At 40.5% G+C, this 19,379-nt stretch overlaps 1 protein-coding gene across 1 annotated transcript in view; it reads left to right on the forward strand.

The window, feature by feature from the left end:
* usp45 (ubiquitin specific peptidase 45) overlaps positions 1-19,379 on the forward strand; it is a 37,233-nt gene that overhangs the window by 5,631 nt on the left and 12,223 nt on the right. Inside the window, exons 6-9 of the mRNA XM_041942897.1 lie at positions 7,714-7,865; positions 9,265-9,360; positions 9,794-9,924; positions 19,127-19,214. Coding sequence (XP_041798831.1) covers positions 7,714-7,865; positions 9,265-9,360; positions 9,794-9,924; positions 19,127-19,214 — 467 coding nt within the window. The remainder of the gene's footprint in view (positions 1-7,713; positions 7,866-9,264; positions 9,361-9,793; positions 9,925-19,126; positions 19,215-19,379) is intronic.

A 19,379-nucleotide genomic window follows, 5' to 3' on the forward strand; every position in this document is an offset into this window, starting at 1 on the left:
AGCCACAGCCTCTGAGTTGTGGGATTAATGCTGCAGCAATCCCCCCTACCCTTACCCCCACCCTGCACATTGCATGACTGCACACATTAGAAGAATTAGGCGCTTGAGCGATGCTTCACGGCTGGGTTCCCTGAAGAACAAGAGCAGCTGCGTGAGGTTCAGCCACTGCTCTGTCGCTCTTTGTCTTTCCATCGCTATCTGTTTCTGTCCCTTGCTTCCTCTGTCGAGCCGCTGTATGTCTCACCACCTCTGGGCCTGTGTGCTACACTAGTGGGAGCCAGGGTCCTCAACAAGTCAGAGCGACTGGATCCTAACAGCTGGAGTGCACTAAGTCTCAACGGACATACACTCACAGATACATACACAGAATATAGAAAATCAGCTTCGGCTAATGCCCTGTTTTCTTTCGATTTGTTTTATAAATTTGCTGGCCATTACAAATGATTTTATGTGTCACTGATGACCATGTGTTTTTAGAGGGCTCCGGTACATAGTTTGTGTTACTCAGCTACTCCCGCGAACACACGGTTTAGGGGACAAACAAGACCTCACAGAGTACAAGAAATATCACATATTTATGTAGTTAGAATTTAGACAGTGCTATACAGTTGGCTGACAGATGTAGACATTTCTAGGTTCCAGTTTTCATCTCCATTTGACTACTCATTACAAACATATTCTTTCAGAATAAACATCAACAATACCATTCAGTGTTCATATTTCTCAATCACTCGTGTAGTTTTTCGAAGATAACCTCATGCATATCAGTTCTTTGTGCCAGATAAGCAAAGAAGTCCAGGGATAAGAAATTGGTTTGTGTTTTATTTATGTCAGTATATTTGTGAAGGTGCCAACCAGGTGTCCACATTGGTGGCAAATGATCTGCTGAGCTGGGCAGTCGATCTCTACAGCTTTGCCTCTTTAAATTACCTGTCACCTTTCCTGACACCCAATTGTTCCACACCGGTCGGCCAAATGGGTATAGAAGCGGGCAGCCATTGTCGCAACAAAATAGGCAGTGTTGTCTGTTGAGGAGCTTGTGAAATTGCATTTCAGTATGAAGGCCACATTTTCAGAAGAAGCTGCTGTTGTACTGTTTTTCCTATAGACCACACCACAAAAGATCCACAGCAAGGATTTTTTTTCAGAATCTATAATAATTTTGTACAACAACAGCGCAGCATAGAAAGAAAGTCGATTAACTGTGCTCTCTCACCATCAAGGCCTTCAGCTCAAGTACCAGAGTCCCAGTAAAAAGGGAATTGACCTCAGGGAGCTAGACTTCAGCTTGGAACACAGCTGGGGAGCCTTTGTGGAGCAAATTAAATGTTGGTTAGGGTTAGAGTTAAGAGGGTTAAAATGTTGGTTCTGAATAGGCATCAGAGCTTGTTTCTCATTGGAATCTGTTAATTCTGTCTTGTTTTATGGTAAGTGATTATTATCAGTCCCTTTATTACCATATTATATTATAATACTGCACATTTTCATTTTGAATTTTGCAACTTAAAGAATCAGATTCTTTAGCTTGATGGTATTGGTCTTTTTCAAATTTTGATTTTGTTTTTAGAAACATTCTAATAAATATTATTTCATGGACTCCTGATGTTGTGGTGCTTGGGCAAAATGTGGCTAGAAAAAAATAATATTGCTCTAAATATCTATATTCAACATTTTCTCAAAAATAGCTTTAGAAAGGGATTATGGTTTAAAAACAATTTAGATGAGGCCAGACTTGTACATTTCATGAAACATTTGGAGGCATTTTGTGTGTGATGTTGTTATTTCAACATTCTACTGAACACAAGGCATATTTATATAAAATCAGGTCCTAGCAAAATGTTTGTGTGGCACTGCAAAGTACTGTTGCATATAACCAACACTTGAAATCATCAAAGTAAGTTGTCACAGCATTGAGCACATCTGTTGTAGAATAGATGCCAAAACACTTATGTCATCTTCATAGATGGTGACACACCACTAGTAACAACAATGAAGTGCAAAATTTTGGCAAGGGTAGGTTATTCTTACCTTCTGTGTGTGTCTCTGTCTCAAACACATACTGTACATACACACATACCCATCTACACACTCACCTTCTCATACACATCTAGCAGACTCACAACAACACATTAAGTTGTATCAGTGGGCTGATGTCATTGGAAAACTCTGTAGTAACAGTGTGAGGCCACTTTTTTATAGAAATGCTGGTGTTGGTCACACTTAAATTTAATGTCTTGGTGTGCATATTTCAGCTAATCAAAGTAAATAAACTACAAAAAAATTTTGGTTTTCAACCAAACATGGAATTTATATTTTTACAACCCGCTGTGCAAAGTGCTGTCATGGTAGTAGGGTTGCAACTCTATGAAATGTTCACGTTATGATGCCTTAACTCTCTCAGAAAATGCTAGTTTCACTGTATCAAAGTTATTGCTAACTCTTATTATTATTATTGCTAATTGTTATTATTGTTATTATTATTAGGAGTATCAGTTACAATGACCTTAAAGGAATGAACATGAGAACATTGTTTTGGTTAAACAAACACTTTATTATAATTTCACAAAATGTATTTTTAGACAGACATGAAACTTGATGAATTTATTTTTTTAATAACATAATATGGTAGAATTCAATACAGTAGATAAGCAAATTTACACGGTATGATAGCCGTCAATTGTCATACCACGGCATACCATGAAGCCGGTGCACAGCTGCAACCCTACATGGTAGGAAGGTTATCATATGTTTATATGAAGGATATTTGCTTTCTGTTTGTCTGCACTGGCTGTTGGACTCTGAGGACACACAATCCATCTACATATTAAAATTTCCATCTAACAGAATATTATTTCAGAAACAGTCATGTGACCAGTTTGCCTCTTACTTTCCCGGGATTGATACTATATATCAACTGACTTTTCCTTCCTTACAATATAGTGTTGTGTCATCACTGCGCCCTTATTCACCTGGTTTCCTGCCTCCGGTTGTTGATTTTGGAAACCATAGTCCTTAGTTTATTGTCAGTTTAGCTCAGCCGAGTTGGTAGCCAGTAAGATGCTTGTCCCCTGGTGGTGCCTTCATGGAGGTAATCAAGCTTGATTCTGTCTTTATTCCCACCACCGCACATGAAAGTAGGCCAGATAGTGGATTGCAAAAGCTGTGTGTATATATGTGTGTGTGTCTAAGTAACATGGCACTGGGTTCTCTTGGCCTCAGATGGCAAGGAAACAGGCTTTTCATGCCCTGCAGTCACAACAAATTAGCGAATTAATAAGACATTTGGTGTCGCCTGGCCTTCCTCTTGACTGCCTTCTCTGCATGAAAGGAGCTGGCCTTGGCCCTCCACACTGCTGCACTGTAAGTGAACATAAAGCCCACTGGCCATACAGTGTGATGCTCTCTCAGCCCAACCGAGAACCAGATTGGGAAGTCAATAAAAAAGCCACTTAAAAATGCCTTTTTATGGAAAATGTACTTTCAGATGTGTTTGAAGGCTTTATAATAACAAAGTGCCTTTGAGTAAGAGATGTATTTGATTTGAGGTGCAAAAGTAGATTGAAAAGAACAGGAAATTAGTGGTGTAAATTGGTGTAAAACAAACTTGTAAAGAATATGTTTTGTTTATGACATTGTTTCATGATCTTGCCTCAGCTCGACAAAATGTCACAACAATGCAACATGCATGACAGAATATTTGATTTTTTAAGAGATTTCAGTTAAGCTTGTGGGTTTTTTTCTGTTGCAGGCACTCTAGTATGGTTCTCTGAAAAAGTAAACAAGTCCCATGTTTCTTTGTGTATCTCTTGTGTGAAAAAGAGCAGGGAGTGCTGGAGGTGTTGGTGTACATGCGTGCATGTGGGCGATCCTGAGCACCGTGATGCTTTCCCCTACCCTGGGGAAAGGCTCCACAGTGTCACTGCTGCCCATACTCGGTGGCTGAGCAAGGAGGGCCAGGTGGTGGTGCCGAGTGCAGCACAGTCAAGCGTGGACGCAGCGCATGCTGACATTTGCCTTCGCAAACTGCTGCAGGGAGAGGAAAAATCTGCTTTTCCATATGCTTGTGCTCGTTGCAACCCTTCCCTCCACCCACTGCCCCTCCTGCCCTCCTCTGCCCCCCTCTCCCCAGTCTCAACCAGATGGCTCCCTGAACATTGTTTACCTTGGGTGACGGTCCCAGATGCAGAGTGTGTCCATCGGCATCCCCATTCCGCCCAGTTAGTTTTCTCATTCCTCTGCTCCCTTTAAGCTGAAGTGCCAGTCGCAGCTCTTACACTCAAGTTGCATCAAGTCTGTTGATTTTGTGTCCCCCCTCACAAACACCACAAGTAGGCACACTCATTTACACACTGTCTTTCTCCCTTAATTACTTTCTCTTTTGCTCTGTTGTTCACACTTGCATAAACACATCTCTTCACACCTTCTCAGTCTCACACCAAATCCCTAAATACACTGTTTCCTTTCCTGATCGGGGCTGCAGTCTTTCCCCATCTCCACTTGTTTTCCATGCATTGTGTGTGTTGACATATGGGAGATCCCTTATGGCTCCATATTGAAGATGGAAATAGGCCTCCAGATGTTGCCAGCACAGAGGGCCAGATGCATTTAGTGCTACTGGGTGGAGCGCCACAAAACCATGTAGTCCCAACAAGCTGAACCTCACCCCTTCTTAGTCCCCAAACTAAAAGACGGGCCTGTAATCGCTCTCTTCATTTCTCATTAGTGTTGAACATTTTTCGGTTGAAGCAAACAATGTAAATTTAGAGCCCCACATTTTGTGCAGCCAAGGAAAATATCGTAATTCAGGAGACCTGATAGATACAGGTGTGTGTGTGTGTGTGTCTGTGTGTGTATGTAAGTACAGTAATATTAATAGTGTTTTTTCTTATCAAATCTGTTGAACAGGAAAACTGCCCTTTTACCCACATTCCTTTGAGTGGATTTTGATTGCGAGGATAAAATGCAAATTGCTGGGCCACGAGTAAAAAGCCCACAGTTCACATTCCAGTGATCGTGACCAGGGCACTTCTGCTAATGTCCTTGGCCTTGAAGAGGAATAGCTCGTTGGGCAGCGGCCAGCAGTGGGCTCACCACTGCTGTAGGTTGAATAGCCTTTTCAATAAATGTGTTGTGCACAAGGAGTGGTTCTATGAATTGAATATGTGCAAAGGCAAGGCCATATGTGTGATGAGGAGAAGAACGGTGAGAGTAAAGGTGCAGGTTGTTGTGATGATTACGATGGTTTACGGTTCAGTTGAATTTCCTTAGTTTCCTTGGTTATACGCAAGCGGGTTCAGGCCATTGAAGTCAGTCAGGCCTTGCAGCTAGCCTGCTCTCTTGACTGGCTTATACTGTGTGGGTGAAGTGCTCATGGACCGAACTCTTTTTATGTTTACCAGTGTTAAGTTGATTTCTCTACAGCCTGTAGACCTTAAGGCACTCCTATCAGTCCCTGTAAAAACTGGCCTTTTTGTGCTGGTGTGTCTTGGGTTTAACTTACAACCCAGGAACTTGTTAATTTACTACACTGAAGAAAACTAATTTTCTTTTTAAGATTCAATAGTGTGCCTTCAAAGAACGAGTGAGCTCTCGTTCAGTGACCTAACCAAGTAGAACAAAGAGGCCAGCAACAGTAGAGAGGCCGCGAGGAAAATGTCATGTAGAGCCAGAATATTTTCACACCTAAATATGTGAATGAAGGGTTTCTTTCAACTTAACAGTTGACAGTGGAACAGCAGAAAGAATAAGCACATTGGTTTTTCTGAATGTTATTTCGTTTCTGTTGAGCTTGAATTAAAGTTTGTTTCACGACATTGAAGTTCTTTTCAGGTCAGTAAAAGGGAAATTTGAATTTAGAAGGCATACGGTTGGTTTTTTTTTCCATTTTATAAGTAAAATAGGTGTAAGTATATGTACTTTCTTGACATTTTGTTAATTTTTTAGACAAATAAGCATTGAAAACTTGACAATCGCACACATCTCCCAGCTGAAACTGTGCGTGGAACCGCCGCACACACACCAGCACCAATACATCGGCTATCACCGGTTGTTGGACTCATGGTGGCTTGGTGAAAATTTTTAACATATCAACCAACCCTTGCTCATCTTAAGGAGCTGTTAATTGTTTGTTTCTTGTATTATGCTAGAAACTATGCAGTACTTGGCTGGCTAGTGACACAATGAAAGCATCACAATGTGTCAATATGGCAACATGTGAGCATATTATGCAGACACTACTATTAACTGAAACTGCAGCCATCCTGTCAGCCTTTGTCTTTTTTCCTTTTTAATGAGATCTCTGTAAAAACCAGTGATGTACTGCATGTTCTATGTAGAAGGACCATGTTTTACTAGACTGAGCTCGTCATTCATCATGGCGCCATATTATCCTGCGTGAAGCTAAATGCCTGGCATTGTCTGGATCAGTCAAACTTCTCCATTATCACATTGAGTGAACACCTCTCAGCCTTAATTTGCACGTTCTAGAGTGGCTTATCCTCCGTTCATTGCTTCACTTATCTCCTTAACTTTAAATCCATTAGCATCACCCCTGTATTTTCATATTTTATATTATTTAATGTTTTACTTCATACCATGTATCTTATCTTTTGAGAGAAAATTTTGAGAAAAATTTTGAAAGAAAATGTAGGGCACAAAGCCAAAATCTGGTGATCTTTACAAATCAAAAGTGTTTAAGTCAAAAATCGAATTGAACAACATGGTTAGATATTGCACATAAACCAACGGTCAGAGCTCCTGACCATTATGACACTTTGGTAACAATGAAAACTTTAGGAAAATGTGAAGCTTCCATTGTCTACTTCACTGCAGAGAGTAGCACTAAAAAGTTACATTTTGATTGTTTGACCAAAAGCTTTAATCTCCCTTTAGTCTTGCTGAATACGTGGCATTCCTTTTAACACAACAAATTGTGTGCATGGGGCCTGAACCCTCTTCTACTATAATCTCTGTTTTCTGGATTCCTTATTAGCAAATTAGTGGCTACTAGCATGTGTAATAACATGTTTTTGGTATTGAGTTGTCGTGGTGTTGGCTTTATTGTTAGCTGCTGGCATGTCATCAGCTCACACAGCTACACTACCAACTCCAGTCTGTCCCCAGCAAACTATCTGTATGTCATTTTTCTGACCATCTGTGTCTGAGTTTCTGTTTAAGGTTAGTTTTCATTGGTGATCAGGAGTAACAGCTGGCTCTGGAAAGCCATCTCTCCGACCCAGCCCCCACCCCTCCCTCACTAACCAGCGGAAACTTCTACAGCTGTCATCTGCTTTCCCAAATGACCCAGCTTTCCTTCCAGCTGCCATCCCAGCACCCAGCTCCCAGCCCTAGTCTCGCTTCAAGGCTTCAAGGCTAAGCCCAATTTTTTCTCGGTCCTGCTGCAATCCCAATTTAATAGAGGCCAAAATAGTCCAGCTGCAAGGCTGACTTCCACCCTCAATCACAACCACGTTTCAGTTCAGCCACCATCTCAGCTGTTTCTTGAAGCTTCGCTGCCAAGTCTTGGTACCACACAGTAAAACCTGATCAGGCTTTAGAAACAGAATCGTTTGTCAGTTTCAAAGAACGTCCACACATTGTATCCCCATACTGTAATTTCCAGGCTTGTTACTCTCACATCATTTTACCAATATACACTGTTTTTAAGTTCTACTACTGTGCATCACTGACCTGTTTTGTTTTTCTGTTTTCTAGGAGCATCACCCAAGATCATCAAGTTGCAAGAGGAACTATCAGATTATACTGACCCGCCCAAAGGCAAGAGTCCAGCAGTCAACAGCACTTTGGTCCCTGTCAAAGGCATAAATAATCTCGGTAACACCTGCTTCTTCAATGCTGTTATGCAGGTTGGTATAATTACAGTAAATGTCAGTTCAAACACAAATACTGACAGGAAAAAAAGCCCAACATATTGCTTATTTAAAATTTGTATTATGTATTATGAAATATGTTGTAGATCGATAGACAGATAGATAGATAGAGTGCTTTTTGATCCCCGAAGGGAAATTGCAGAAATGGTTAGAGGTAATAGTACATTACTCAGTAGTCAGAAGAAATACCTGAGGATATAACATAAGTAGATGTGATTAAAGGTATGCCTTTATTAATCTGAAGTATGATCACATCATTTGTAAGTTCCTCACTACAGATAGTCTGCTTGCAAGTCATTGCTTTATCTCAACAGGCAGTGTGATTGAATGGAAATCCCTATGACTCATTAGGCTAACAAAGGAATATGAATATTTATACCTTTACATTGAATGAACACTTCAAGTGCAGCCCGGCCTATAGTATACTATGTTGCCGTCTATCACTGACTGTGAGTGTAAACAGGCTAGGCCTTGAGGTCATTTTGAAGTATTTTCAATGCAACAGTAAATGCTGTGCTGGCTTGGACACATTCACCTACCAATAGACGAGTGGCACTCAGTTGGTGCAGAGCATGTTCACCATACAGCGCGGCTATAGAGCCTCCCCAGTCTTTTTTTGATTGTGTCATGGTGACTGAAAACTGACATGCCTCTTCAACAATGAAGCTGTTTTTTTCCGCCATTTTGTTAATCACCCTCAGGGCCTTCCTCGTTGATTGAAATTTGAGTGAGCGCGCTTTACATGCTTTTCCCTCCCTTTCCCTGTCTGTTTGTATTGTCTCCTTGAGAATTGCAATCTTTCTGGTGAAAACACATAATTGTCAGAGGATGGGCTGTGTCTGCGCTCACAATGCCAGCTCCATTGTGTGTTTTCCATAGCAACTGTCTTCATTGCCAGGATGTGACAAAACAAATATCTCTTGAAAGGGAAGGAAAAGATGTTTCTCTAACATGAAGGGACAATGACTGCTTCAGGCCATCTCCTCACCAAGGATCTTCTCCACATTTCAAAATCACAGATCATAGTTAGATTTGAAAGCCTCTTTCAGAATAATGAACGCGCCACAGGTTTCTTAAATTCTACTAAAATGGAGGTACCATTTCACAAGGGTATTTTAATTGACCACGCAGAATTACCACAAAGCTAAGTGTGGATACTATTTCATATCTTTGAAGGATTTTAACTTATTTGTTGTTGTCTTTTCATTTGATGAATGCTAAAATCAGTGCGTAGCAACAGTTTGATTATCCACTCATTTTGTGAATAGTACTCAGCTGCTCTGTTGATCTTATGGCATACCTGAACAATGCCTTTGTCCAATACCATTCATCCACGGATGGATTAAAATAATCAGTAATTGTGCTGTCCCTACAGAACCTGTCTCAGACACACATGCTCATCGACCTCATCCAGGAAGTGAAGGAGAAAGGGTACAAACTGAGGATCTGCCCCCCTGCCGAGACCAATCTGGTACAGTTTGCTGTCCATCTCTTCTACTTTTCTGAAGCCTTATTTGTCTCCAAACTAAACAAACGATTGAACTAATAAAACGACTTTGCTTGAAGTGTGAAATGATCATCCTAATGCTGTATTTGTCTGACACATTGTTCCCTGTTGTATCTGTTGCTTTCATTAGATCAGTAATAGTTAACTCAAGATAGACAAAAAATAACTCTTAACCAATTAAAACTATTAAGTAATTTATTGAAAATTTATCAAATATAAAGCTCATTCTTCAGTAGTTTTGGCAACTTTTGATAAGTAAATAAACAAAATCAACTCAGTTTGAAACTGTTATCGTCTATCTTGTATTTGTACAAAAAGTTATAGCTGGATCCTGTTGTATAAATGTCTAAATTTGGAAATAAATGTCTTATTTTTATTTGGTCTGTTCGTATTCCAGAGTCCCTTAACAGTAACGCTGCCCAGTCCAGAGCCCCTGACTGCAGCCATGTTTCTCTTCCTCCAGAGCATGAAAGAACCATCGAAAGGCCCGCTCAATCCCAAGATCCTCTTTAACCAGCTCTGCCAGAAGTAAGACGCTATTCTTCATATCAGTTTGCATAAAATCACCCTTGTTGATATGCTAGTTTCATATTCTGTTTACAGATATTTTATCTTGGGGCCAGTGAAGTTGTCAAACTGTGCCATAATTGTTAGTATTGCAGTTCTCTATCAGCACAGCAGCAGTTTACAACACAGGAGCCGCAGCTTTCACCTGCTTTCATTCCCTCACTGCTGCAGTGACGCTTTAACCAGCCAGACCCAGGTAGCACCTGGTCCCAGCTGAATACGTTTCTAAGCTCAACATACACAAAACACACCAAAGGCACGGTGCCTTATTAAATGTGTAGCAGAAGTAGCAAGCTATTTTTCTGCTACTTGCCACGCTGCTTTGCCACCTGTGTCACATTTGATCCAGAGCAAGGTCTAACAGGCTGTGTGACAGGCAGAAACAGCCCTACATTTGTGAACTAAACAGTTGTTTTGTTCTCTTTTATGAACAGTGTGAATGTTTGGTTGGCTGGGTTCTTTTTTGAGCATGGTGCACTGCTGGTTGGGTCCACCCTGTGTGTGTATGTGAGTGGGGGGGTGGGGGGGTCTTGCACTGTTTAGTAGTGCAGGTGGGTGACCAGGGTATTTGACGTCGGATGGCTGGGCACGTCTCTGGTGTGGCTTTGACAGTTATTCTGGTACCTAGCTTTTATCAGAAGGGCCTCTGTGAGTGTGTTGTGTGCACCACCTCACCTGGTACCACCTCAGCCTGCAACACACATGCAGGCAATTGTGCGTTCAGACAGGAAGCATTGCACACACCTTCATGCATTCATACATGTCTAATTTCAAGTAGGGCTAATCTATTCCACTGACATGCATTTGAATAGAGAGAAATTACTTTAGGCCTCAGTAACCATTACTCATATGGTACATTTATACCACAAGTGAACTTTTTTTTTAAGGCCACTATGTAATTGCTTTGTACATCCATACAGTAAACACAAATATGCAGCCCTAATATCCACTCACATAGTTTACGGTGCTACAGAAGGATGGGAAAGAACTAAAAAAAAAAACAAGATTTCAAAACAAAAATGAGTGGCACAGCCCTCTTAGTAGATTCAGATCATTTTCTTATTTCAAACAGAGTTGCATAGGTATAGTGCTCAATTGATGCGTTGACTGACTCAATGAGCAACTATTTGGCTAAGAACAAACTATTGTCACAGAACCAAGAAATTCAACACACTGTTGATCATTGAAACTCATTTTAATTTCTTTAATCTTTACATATTCACAGCAGTTGTGAGCGTCCAGGTCTGTATGTGGATGATTGAAATCCTTGAATCTTTCTCTCAGACAAGTGGTGGCTTTGGTCTGTGTGACCTTGTTCATTTCTTGAAAACACCTTCTGATTCCCATTAGTGGTAACACCAAAAATAAGAAGATACCAGCAGATAACAAATTCAACAAAGTGATTAAAGTCGTCAAAATCTTTGACTATGAATGTACTAAGAAATCAGGTTTGACATTTTGTGAGAAAGACCAGTATTTCTCTGCTCCCAGCTTCTAAAATGTGTGAGGATTTGCTGCTTTTCTCTGTGTATACAGTACCATTGTAAATTGAATAACTTTGTAATTGCACTATTCGTCTGACAAAACAAGCAATCTTGAAGATGTCACCTTGGGCCCTGGAAACGGCATTTTTCACAATTTTCTGACATTATATAGACTAAAGATTCAGACTAAAGACACAGTAATCAAAAAGAAATATCAGATTAATCAATAATGAGAATAATCACTAGATGCACCATCACATAAGCATAATATTTGTAAATATTTGTGTACTTGCCAACACAAATGCACACACACAAAGAAAAAAAGACTACCTGTGTTCTTTCTCACCTTGATTATTACTTAAAGAGAGACAATTTGCTTAATGTCCACCAGCCTGTGAAAGCGGTACAGTAGCAGAGATGCTGAAGTACATTATTAAAGCTGAGTAGATACTACACAATTTTGGCTAAATCCTTTTAGTGATACCTTGTAATCTTGCTTGCTTTAACAAGTTTGAGCAAATTTTGATTTATCAAATAATCATCATCATGATTTTCATATATGACATTGGAGAACTGGAGATTTATTGCACTTTTCAAGGTCTTATTCACTTAGATGCTATTCCCTCTAACATCCACATAGAGTACATTATTGCAGTAGTATTCTGAACTTGCCTGAGCTCTCACATGCTTCTCCTCACAGCAACACATCTACATTCAGTCAGGTCTGAAGCTTTGAGCTGAGAGGCCAAGGTCGACAACTGCTGCTGTTTACTGGGACATTTTTCTCCATTTTAGTGACATTTATGATTGCTACACTCTGTGAATCAAGCCTGTCATCCTCACCTGTCACTGCATGCTCTTGTCACTCAAGGAGGATTGGGTCTGCCCTTGGTCTGTGGGGAATGAGAATGCTTTTCCATTTCTTGTTGGCAGGCAGGTTAATGAGGATTTTTGGCTCAGATCAGGGACAGTTTGAGTGTTTTTGTGCACCACTGGAGCCCTATTGAGCCCAGTATTGCATGAGTGTATGTGTGTTTCCGCGTGTCTGCACACATGCATTTGACCTCAACCAGCTGAGTATCCCACTGCCTGCCTCTTCCTCCTGCCAGTGGAAGGGCTCTGGTCTGGACTCGGACCAGTGCCAAGCTGTGTGGGTTGGATGGCCAACACCACACTCTCTATCTGGTGCCAGAGAGGGTCCCAGCTTGTACCCAGACCTTGTTTTACCACAAAGCTAGCCAGTAGTGGCAAGACATGGAAAAATTAATTAAGGACTCAAATAATTATCTACTTCTGCCTTGACACCTGGAGACTCAGGTCACCCAGACCAGAAACCTTCAAATCAGCTCACACTTTCTTTTTGACTTAACCTGTCTGTCCAACCAGCTGAACCTCTATGGATATTCCAGCTTTTTAGAGCAACTGTTATCAGATGTGCAGAGTGAAACCTGTCCAAACATTTGAGTAATTCTGGGTCCCGCTCAGATCAGAGCACAAGCCAGACAGAATAGTTGGATCCTAAATTAAAGGGACAGTTCACCCCAGTATCAAACATGATTTTCCCCTCTCTTGCCTGTTGTGCTATTTGTCCATCTGGATTGTTTTGGTGTGAGTGTCCGAGTTCTGGAGATGTTGGCTGTACAGATGTCTGCCTTCTCTTGAATGTGGTGGAACCAGACTTGTTTTTTTATACAGCCTGTCTACTGCTTTTGTCAATATAAAAATTCTAAATGACCATTTATTGAATGATACTGCTTATTATCACCATCAGTCTATTGGAATGCACTCTTTCTGCATGTCTAATGCATAAGCTGGACAAAAAGGCCATGCAGAGGCTTTCGTCTGCACCTGCTTCTTTCAAGGACTGATTAAATTTTCAGGAGAGCCACTGGACATTTTCTTGTATTGCAAAAAAAGGGAAAGGATGCTGGCCGTATTCACCATCCATGTGTTGTGAATAAATGTCCACATACCCACACCTTTCAAATGTGGTGCATAAGCCTTTATGAGAAGCCTTACATACTGATAGAAATATCAGAGGACAACAATGGATTCCATCTAGTGCTCTGGCATCCAGGACACAAACACACATCTACATTGACATACAGCGTACACACAAAGAGACAAGGCTGGCATACAGTTCTGCACAGGGGGAAGACCTCTCTCAGGTTGAAGAAAAGAAGCAGATACTCATTGTTGGTAAAAAAAAAATAATACAAATATGGGCTTGTGCACATAAGCTGAGCCGAGAACCGCAGTGCCGGCATTCTAACTTTACAATCTGATAATTAGAATCCATTCACTTTGGTCTACCTGTGAATGTTAGGAAACCTGAAAATAAGAATGTTGATAGCCCTTTATGTCCAAAGGAGAAAAAAAATAGGAGAAAAACCTGTGCAAATGGGCGCAAGTTGCTAACAAATACTTTGTTTTCAAAGAGGCTGACCATGAATCATCTCCTAAGGCTGGTATTGACTTGTCCAGTGCTAGTGTTGTGCAGTAGAAAACCTGTGAAAGTAAACAATAATTTCCAACGTTCACATTGATTTTGCTAAATCCTGCAAAGCCATATCTTATGATATTGTAATTAGAGGAAGACATGGTTGCAAAGGTGGTTTATGTTTATCCCTTCTTCGAAATGTGAAAGTTGTAGCACAGACAACAAATATCCACAGGAAAATATGCCACCAAAACGATTATTACATCAATCCCATACAAATTTGGAATACAATTACATAAGATGATCAGTTTTTTTGTACAGTATAGCGGTTACATATCAACAGTATGAAAGATGATATAGTATGTTAGAGCGATATAATGTTATATGGTATACTGTACATATTATGCTATGTCATGGTGTTCACTTGGTTATATAATGAGGCAACAGACAACAAACCCAGGCACCAACAGCAACCGCAGTCTTGATAGAGGTATATGTGCATTCATTAAAAGAAAGGAAATAAATAGAAGTAGAAAATAAAAATTCTGTAAACGTCTTTCAAAGACCTTTTTCTGAGGGACCCATGGTCATGGTCTGTGCTCACTGTCACAGAAGAGAAAATAAAAACTCCCTGTTATGCAGTGTTATTACAGCATCCTCCTGCATTCTTCCTCTCAGTAGCAGATTTCATAAGTGTAGCTAGCTAATGTAAGCTAATTGTAATACTTAAAATCTGAATCAACTGAGAAGTCTAACTCCAGCCGATGTTTCTATTAGACCAATTTTAAAACTTAGCATACTTGGACAAGCAACACAGTAGATGGATTTAGGCTATGCTGCGTTGTTAGTATTTTCAAACAGGGTGCTTCACTTTTACAAGAGTAAGAGTTACAAGAATAAGCCATGAATTTGGCAAATGTACTGGATGTTTGGCTGGAGTTGCTGGACTGTGAACATCTCCAAAACAAACCATCAGCAGGACTGAGCTGCTGTCTTTATTCTACATTCAGATATAGTTGCATGTAGGCTCAAAGTTTAGTGCAAGTAGGTGGGGGTGGTGAGAAAAACAAAACTAGGAGAATCATCTATCCTGCTTTTTTTATTTGATAATCAAAACTGAAAGCTGATTTCATTTTCGACTCCACTAATTGAAATATACCAACATCTTATGACGTAGCATGCAGAAGTATGACTTAACCTGTATTTTCAACAGGATGAAATAAGACTATAAGCATACTGTCGTTGACATCTTCTGGCTTTGAATTTCTCCAATCAGTTGTAATGCAGTGTGGCATTTATTTTCACTCTTTAAAACTGTATTCCAAATACACGCAGTAGCCTGGGGGAGAGGTAGGAGACTTTATTGTTTGTGAACATAAATGATACATTCAACCAAATCGGTGCAAGAAATGTTTGCTGCTTAGTGAAATATATGAAAAGGTTTTGTTTTGAACAGCCCTCTATATTTGTACAGTAGCACACATTTTTCATGAACGTAAATTATTGAGTCATATTTCTATTTTCATGCCTATGTGTGAGTAAATGCTGGATGGATTTAATATGTGAACTGTGTGCGGGTACATTGTGTTGCTCATACGTCTGTGTGTTTGGGGAGAGGGGGTGCTTGTGTGGCCTTGTGTCTGGTACTAACTCATCCGGCTATTAATTGTGTTAGCACCGCAGCTGTTTGCATTGGCCAGATTGAGAGCAGCGCTACAGGGCCCTTCTGCTTCTCTCCACTGGGATGAGCTTCCAGACCTCCTCCTTCCCACTGATCCTAACCAAAGCTTTTCATTTTTTTTCTCTGTACTGCTCTGCCTCTGCCTCTCTGTTTTGCTTTATGTTTCTCTCTATGCGTCTCTCTCTTGGGAGATCGACAGACTAGTTTGCAGTGCAAGAGGGGGACATTCCTTCACATATTGTTATTTTTTAGAACTGGCGAACAAATGACATATGTGCTTTCTACCATCCTCACCCCTCCACCCACCCCCCCTTGTGTCTGCACGAAAAGGGCAAAAGAGACAGAGATTGCGTCTGTGAGGGTGGGTGGGGGTGACTTTAGGCTCTGCTAGACTTCCTGGTTATGACCTGTGTTGTGGGCAGGTGGTTGGTGATCTCTCCACCATGGCCATCCATTCTTAGGCCAAACGTCAGTATGTCTCAGAGAGAGGACTCATTTTAAGTGAATTCTTCCAATAAGTAGGATTATGACAAAACATTATGGTCAGATTTTGTCAACATTAGGCCAATCAAAAAGAAGAACAGCTGTGAGTAATATTACTATGTATAAGTATTAATAAATCATTATCAGATTGGCACCAGCTGTTTACAATTTTCAAGTATTGGTGGTTTTAATTCCTTTTTAAAGGAAAAAAGTTAACCCATCACCCCAAACTCCCACCCTCTAAACACCGTCAACATTTGAGTGATGGCTTCTAAAAAGAGCAACATGGCCTCTGTATGTGTTGTGCCTGTCAGACCAACCTGTCCTGTGGTTATGTGGCTGGCTCGGCCCAACAGGTTGCAGTGGCTCTAGCCTTGGCTGCCCATCTGCCCTTGACATCTGTCCTCACATCTGCTTCACTGTGGACAGCCAGGGGACGGACCCAAGGAGAGCCTCCCCTCTAACCACTCTGGCATTAATGTCTCAGGTGGACATCCACCTACAAAATGGCAAAAAAATGCTTAAAAAATTAAAAAAGGCATAATGTCAAACCGATGAATTGACTGCCAGGATGGTAGAGCTGTGGTTGGTCACTATTATGTGATTTGGATATTACCCCAACCGCTCCCCCATGTCTGTTTGGTGTGGCGCATTCATGCATTCACATGGGACATGCAATATCTGTATCATACTCAAATTTACCAACATTATCCCCTGGATATGATGTCGAGGTTCTGCATAACGTCAGCAGAAGCAGAGTGTCTGTTCTTCAGCAGCCACAATAATAATATAGGTTAGAGTTGTTTTGCCCTTGTCTTTCAGCGTGTGTTACAAGCATAAATACACATTGGCAGTTAATTTGGATCAAGTGACACATGCATTTTGGCTTTATTTGAATATGAGAGCCTTTTGTTGCCCCTAACCTCTGTCATCCCTCATTTTAGATGTCAGTATAGCCATTCTCACAGCACAACTGTTCAACATGTTATGAGCTACAATTAGATTTCCTACTTGATCAGTTGTCTGACAAAAGACAAGAGATGTTAACAAAGTACGCTGAAAGTACAATTCGCATTGCACTAGTATTATCACATGACCTCTGTGTTTGGGGAAATATGGTAGGTAATTTGTGGTGGGTTTTTTACTTTACAAATTGTGGACATGGAAGATTTGCACGGGATTAAGATCTCTCTGCAGTTATTACAAATCATTAGAGGTCCCCCTGTAATACTATCGCAGTACAAATATTGCTTCAGTTCTGTATGGAGCACTTTGGCCTTGTAATGGACCTCTCCAGGGATAACCTGTCAGAACAAAGATTGTTTAAATTGGCTATTCATTTTATTGGACTGTCTCATTTTCAAAAGTTCTTGACAGTATGAATTACAATCCTGATCGGGTTGTAATGGGACGCAGTATAAAACATAAATAAAACAGAATGTGATAATAATAATAATAATAATAATAATAAATGTGATGCCTGCACGTCACAAGCAAGTTGGGTCAGGGGCAACAAAACATTGCATTCCATTTTATTTTACACACAAAATCTGTGGAATAATTTAATATTATATAATTACAGAAAAAATATATGAGGAGAGGATCTAATATGTCAATCAAATAACTGATTAAAGTGATTCGCAGCCTTCCTATTTTTCAGTTTTAATACCATAGTCAACCTTTCAAATCTTAGTTTTAAGTGACAGTAATGTAACCTCATTTAATGAAAGGTAAGAGTTATTTTTGATCTTTTTGGTTGTTTTCCTGTTTTGTTTGCTTCTTGAAGGAAATGTTAGGGTTTGTTTTCCTGCTCTGTTTGCTTTTTGAAGGAAATGGTAGGGGTTGCTGCTTCTTGAAGGAAATGTTAGAAGAGGCTGTTAAATCTAGTCTGTGGTTTAGGCCTCCACCTTCAGCACCCTCTAAATTTTCCACCCCCTACCCGAACAAGGGTCTGTATCCAATCCCTACTTTCATCTTTTGACTCTACCTCTTTATTTTCCATCCCCTACCCGAACCAGGGTTTGTATTCCCACCCCGCTTTTTCTTGGTGCAGTTGGTGAGAGGCAGGGGTAGATGATGGTAGTGTGGCAATCGGCAGTTACATGTGGCATCTAGGCCTGTGGTAGCATTGTAGCAGCTAACAATAGCTAAAGCGGTGAGAGTATGATAGTATCTTAGCAGTTAGTATTGGTAGCTAGCAATTAACATTAACAGTATAGGTGAATCTAGCTTTATTGTCTTCTTCTGTTCCTCTTAGCAGGTAGCGGTTAGCACGTAACATTAGCTAAATGGTAGCATCGGAACTGTATTGTCTTCTTCTGTTCTTCCTAGCGGTTAGCATTAGCATTAGCAATAGTTAAATGGTAGCATCGGTACTGGCCACTACCTGGAGCATCTCTGGGTCAGTTGAACGTGGCGGTGCTGTTTGGATTGTGTAGGAGCAGTGTGAACTGGCACTAGGGGGGGTGACTTTGGGACGCCGGAGTTCACTGCCTAACCTCCTGGAGGTGTAGTGGGACTAAGTAGGCGAAACACTGTTGAAGGGAGGTTTCCACCTGATGACCCCCAGAGACGTGTTAGGAATCACTGCTCTTTGGCAGGTATAGAGGCAGATTAGAGCTCCAAGGTTCTTCACTGAGAATGAATCCTCTTTTTGAGCACAAGTATCTTGTGTTTAAAGTAACACAGATACGATATAGAAAAGGCCTTCAAAAGGGATAATAGTAGTTTTCTTCGTTTTTCAGGTTTCTCTGTTGATTGTAGTTGCTTGTTGTGTGGTTATTTTCTTCCTCTTGACTTGATCATTTGTGTGGGTTTTATTTTTTTAGATGAACACTTGAGGTTTTTTCTTGACGTTAGTGATTCACTCCCGCTGAACATGCCTATTATCACGTATATTGCACAAATGTGTAACTTTGTTGGCTACAATTGTAACAGTTGACAAGATTTTCTTGTCAGTCGATGGTAGTCCTTTCTCAACCATATTCTCCTTCCTTTCACTTATTTTTATAAGATTTTCTCTATTGCTCTTGACTTTCATCAGTGTTTTTATTTTTATTTTTATTTTTTTCCCAGGGCTCCTCGCTTCAAGGGCTACCAACAACAAGACAGCCAGGAGCTTCTGCACTACCTAATGGACTCCATACGAGTAGAGGAAACTAAAGTGAGTGAATACTGTAACACACACACACACACACACACAGATGCACCTGTATTTGACTATGGCTTTAAACCCACATGCTTTTCCACGATATATTTGTTCTTCAAGTCCTTCAAATCTGCATAAGTACCCTTTCTTTACAAATCCATTTTTGGTTTTAACAATGTT

This window comes from Chelmon rostratus, chromosome 8, assembly GCF_017976325.1.
Source record: "Chelmon rostratus isolate fCheRos1 chromosome 8, fCheRos1.pri, whole genome shotgun sequence".
In the NCBI taxonomy this organism is placed as follows: domain Eukaryota; kingdom Metazoa; phylum Chordata; class Actinopteri; order Chaetodontiformes; family Chaetodontidae; genus Chelmon; species Chelmon rostratus.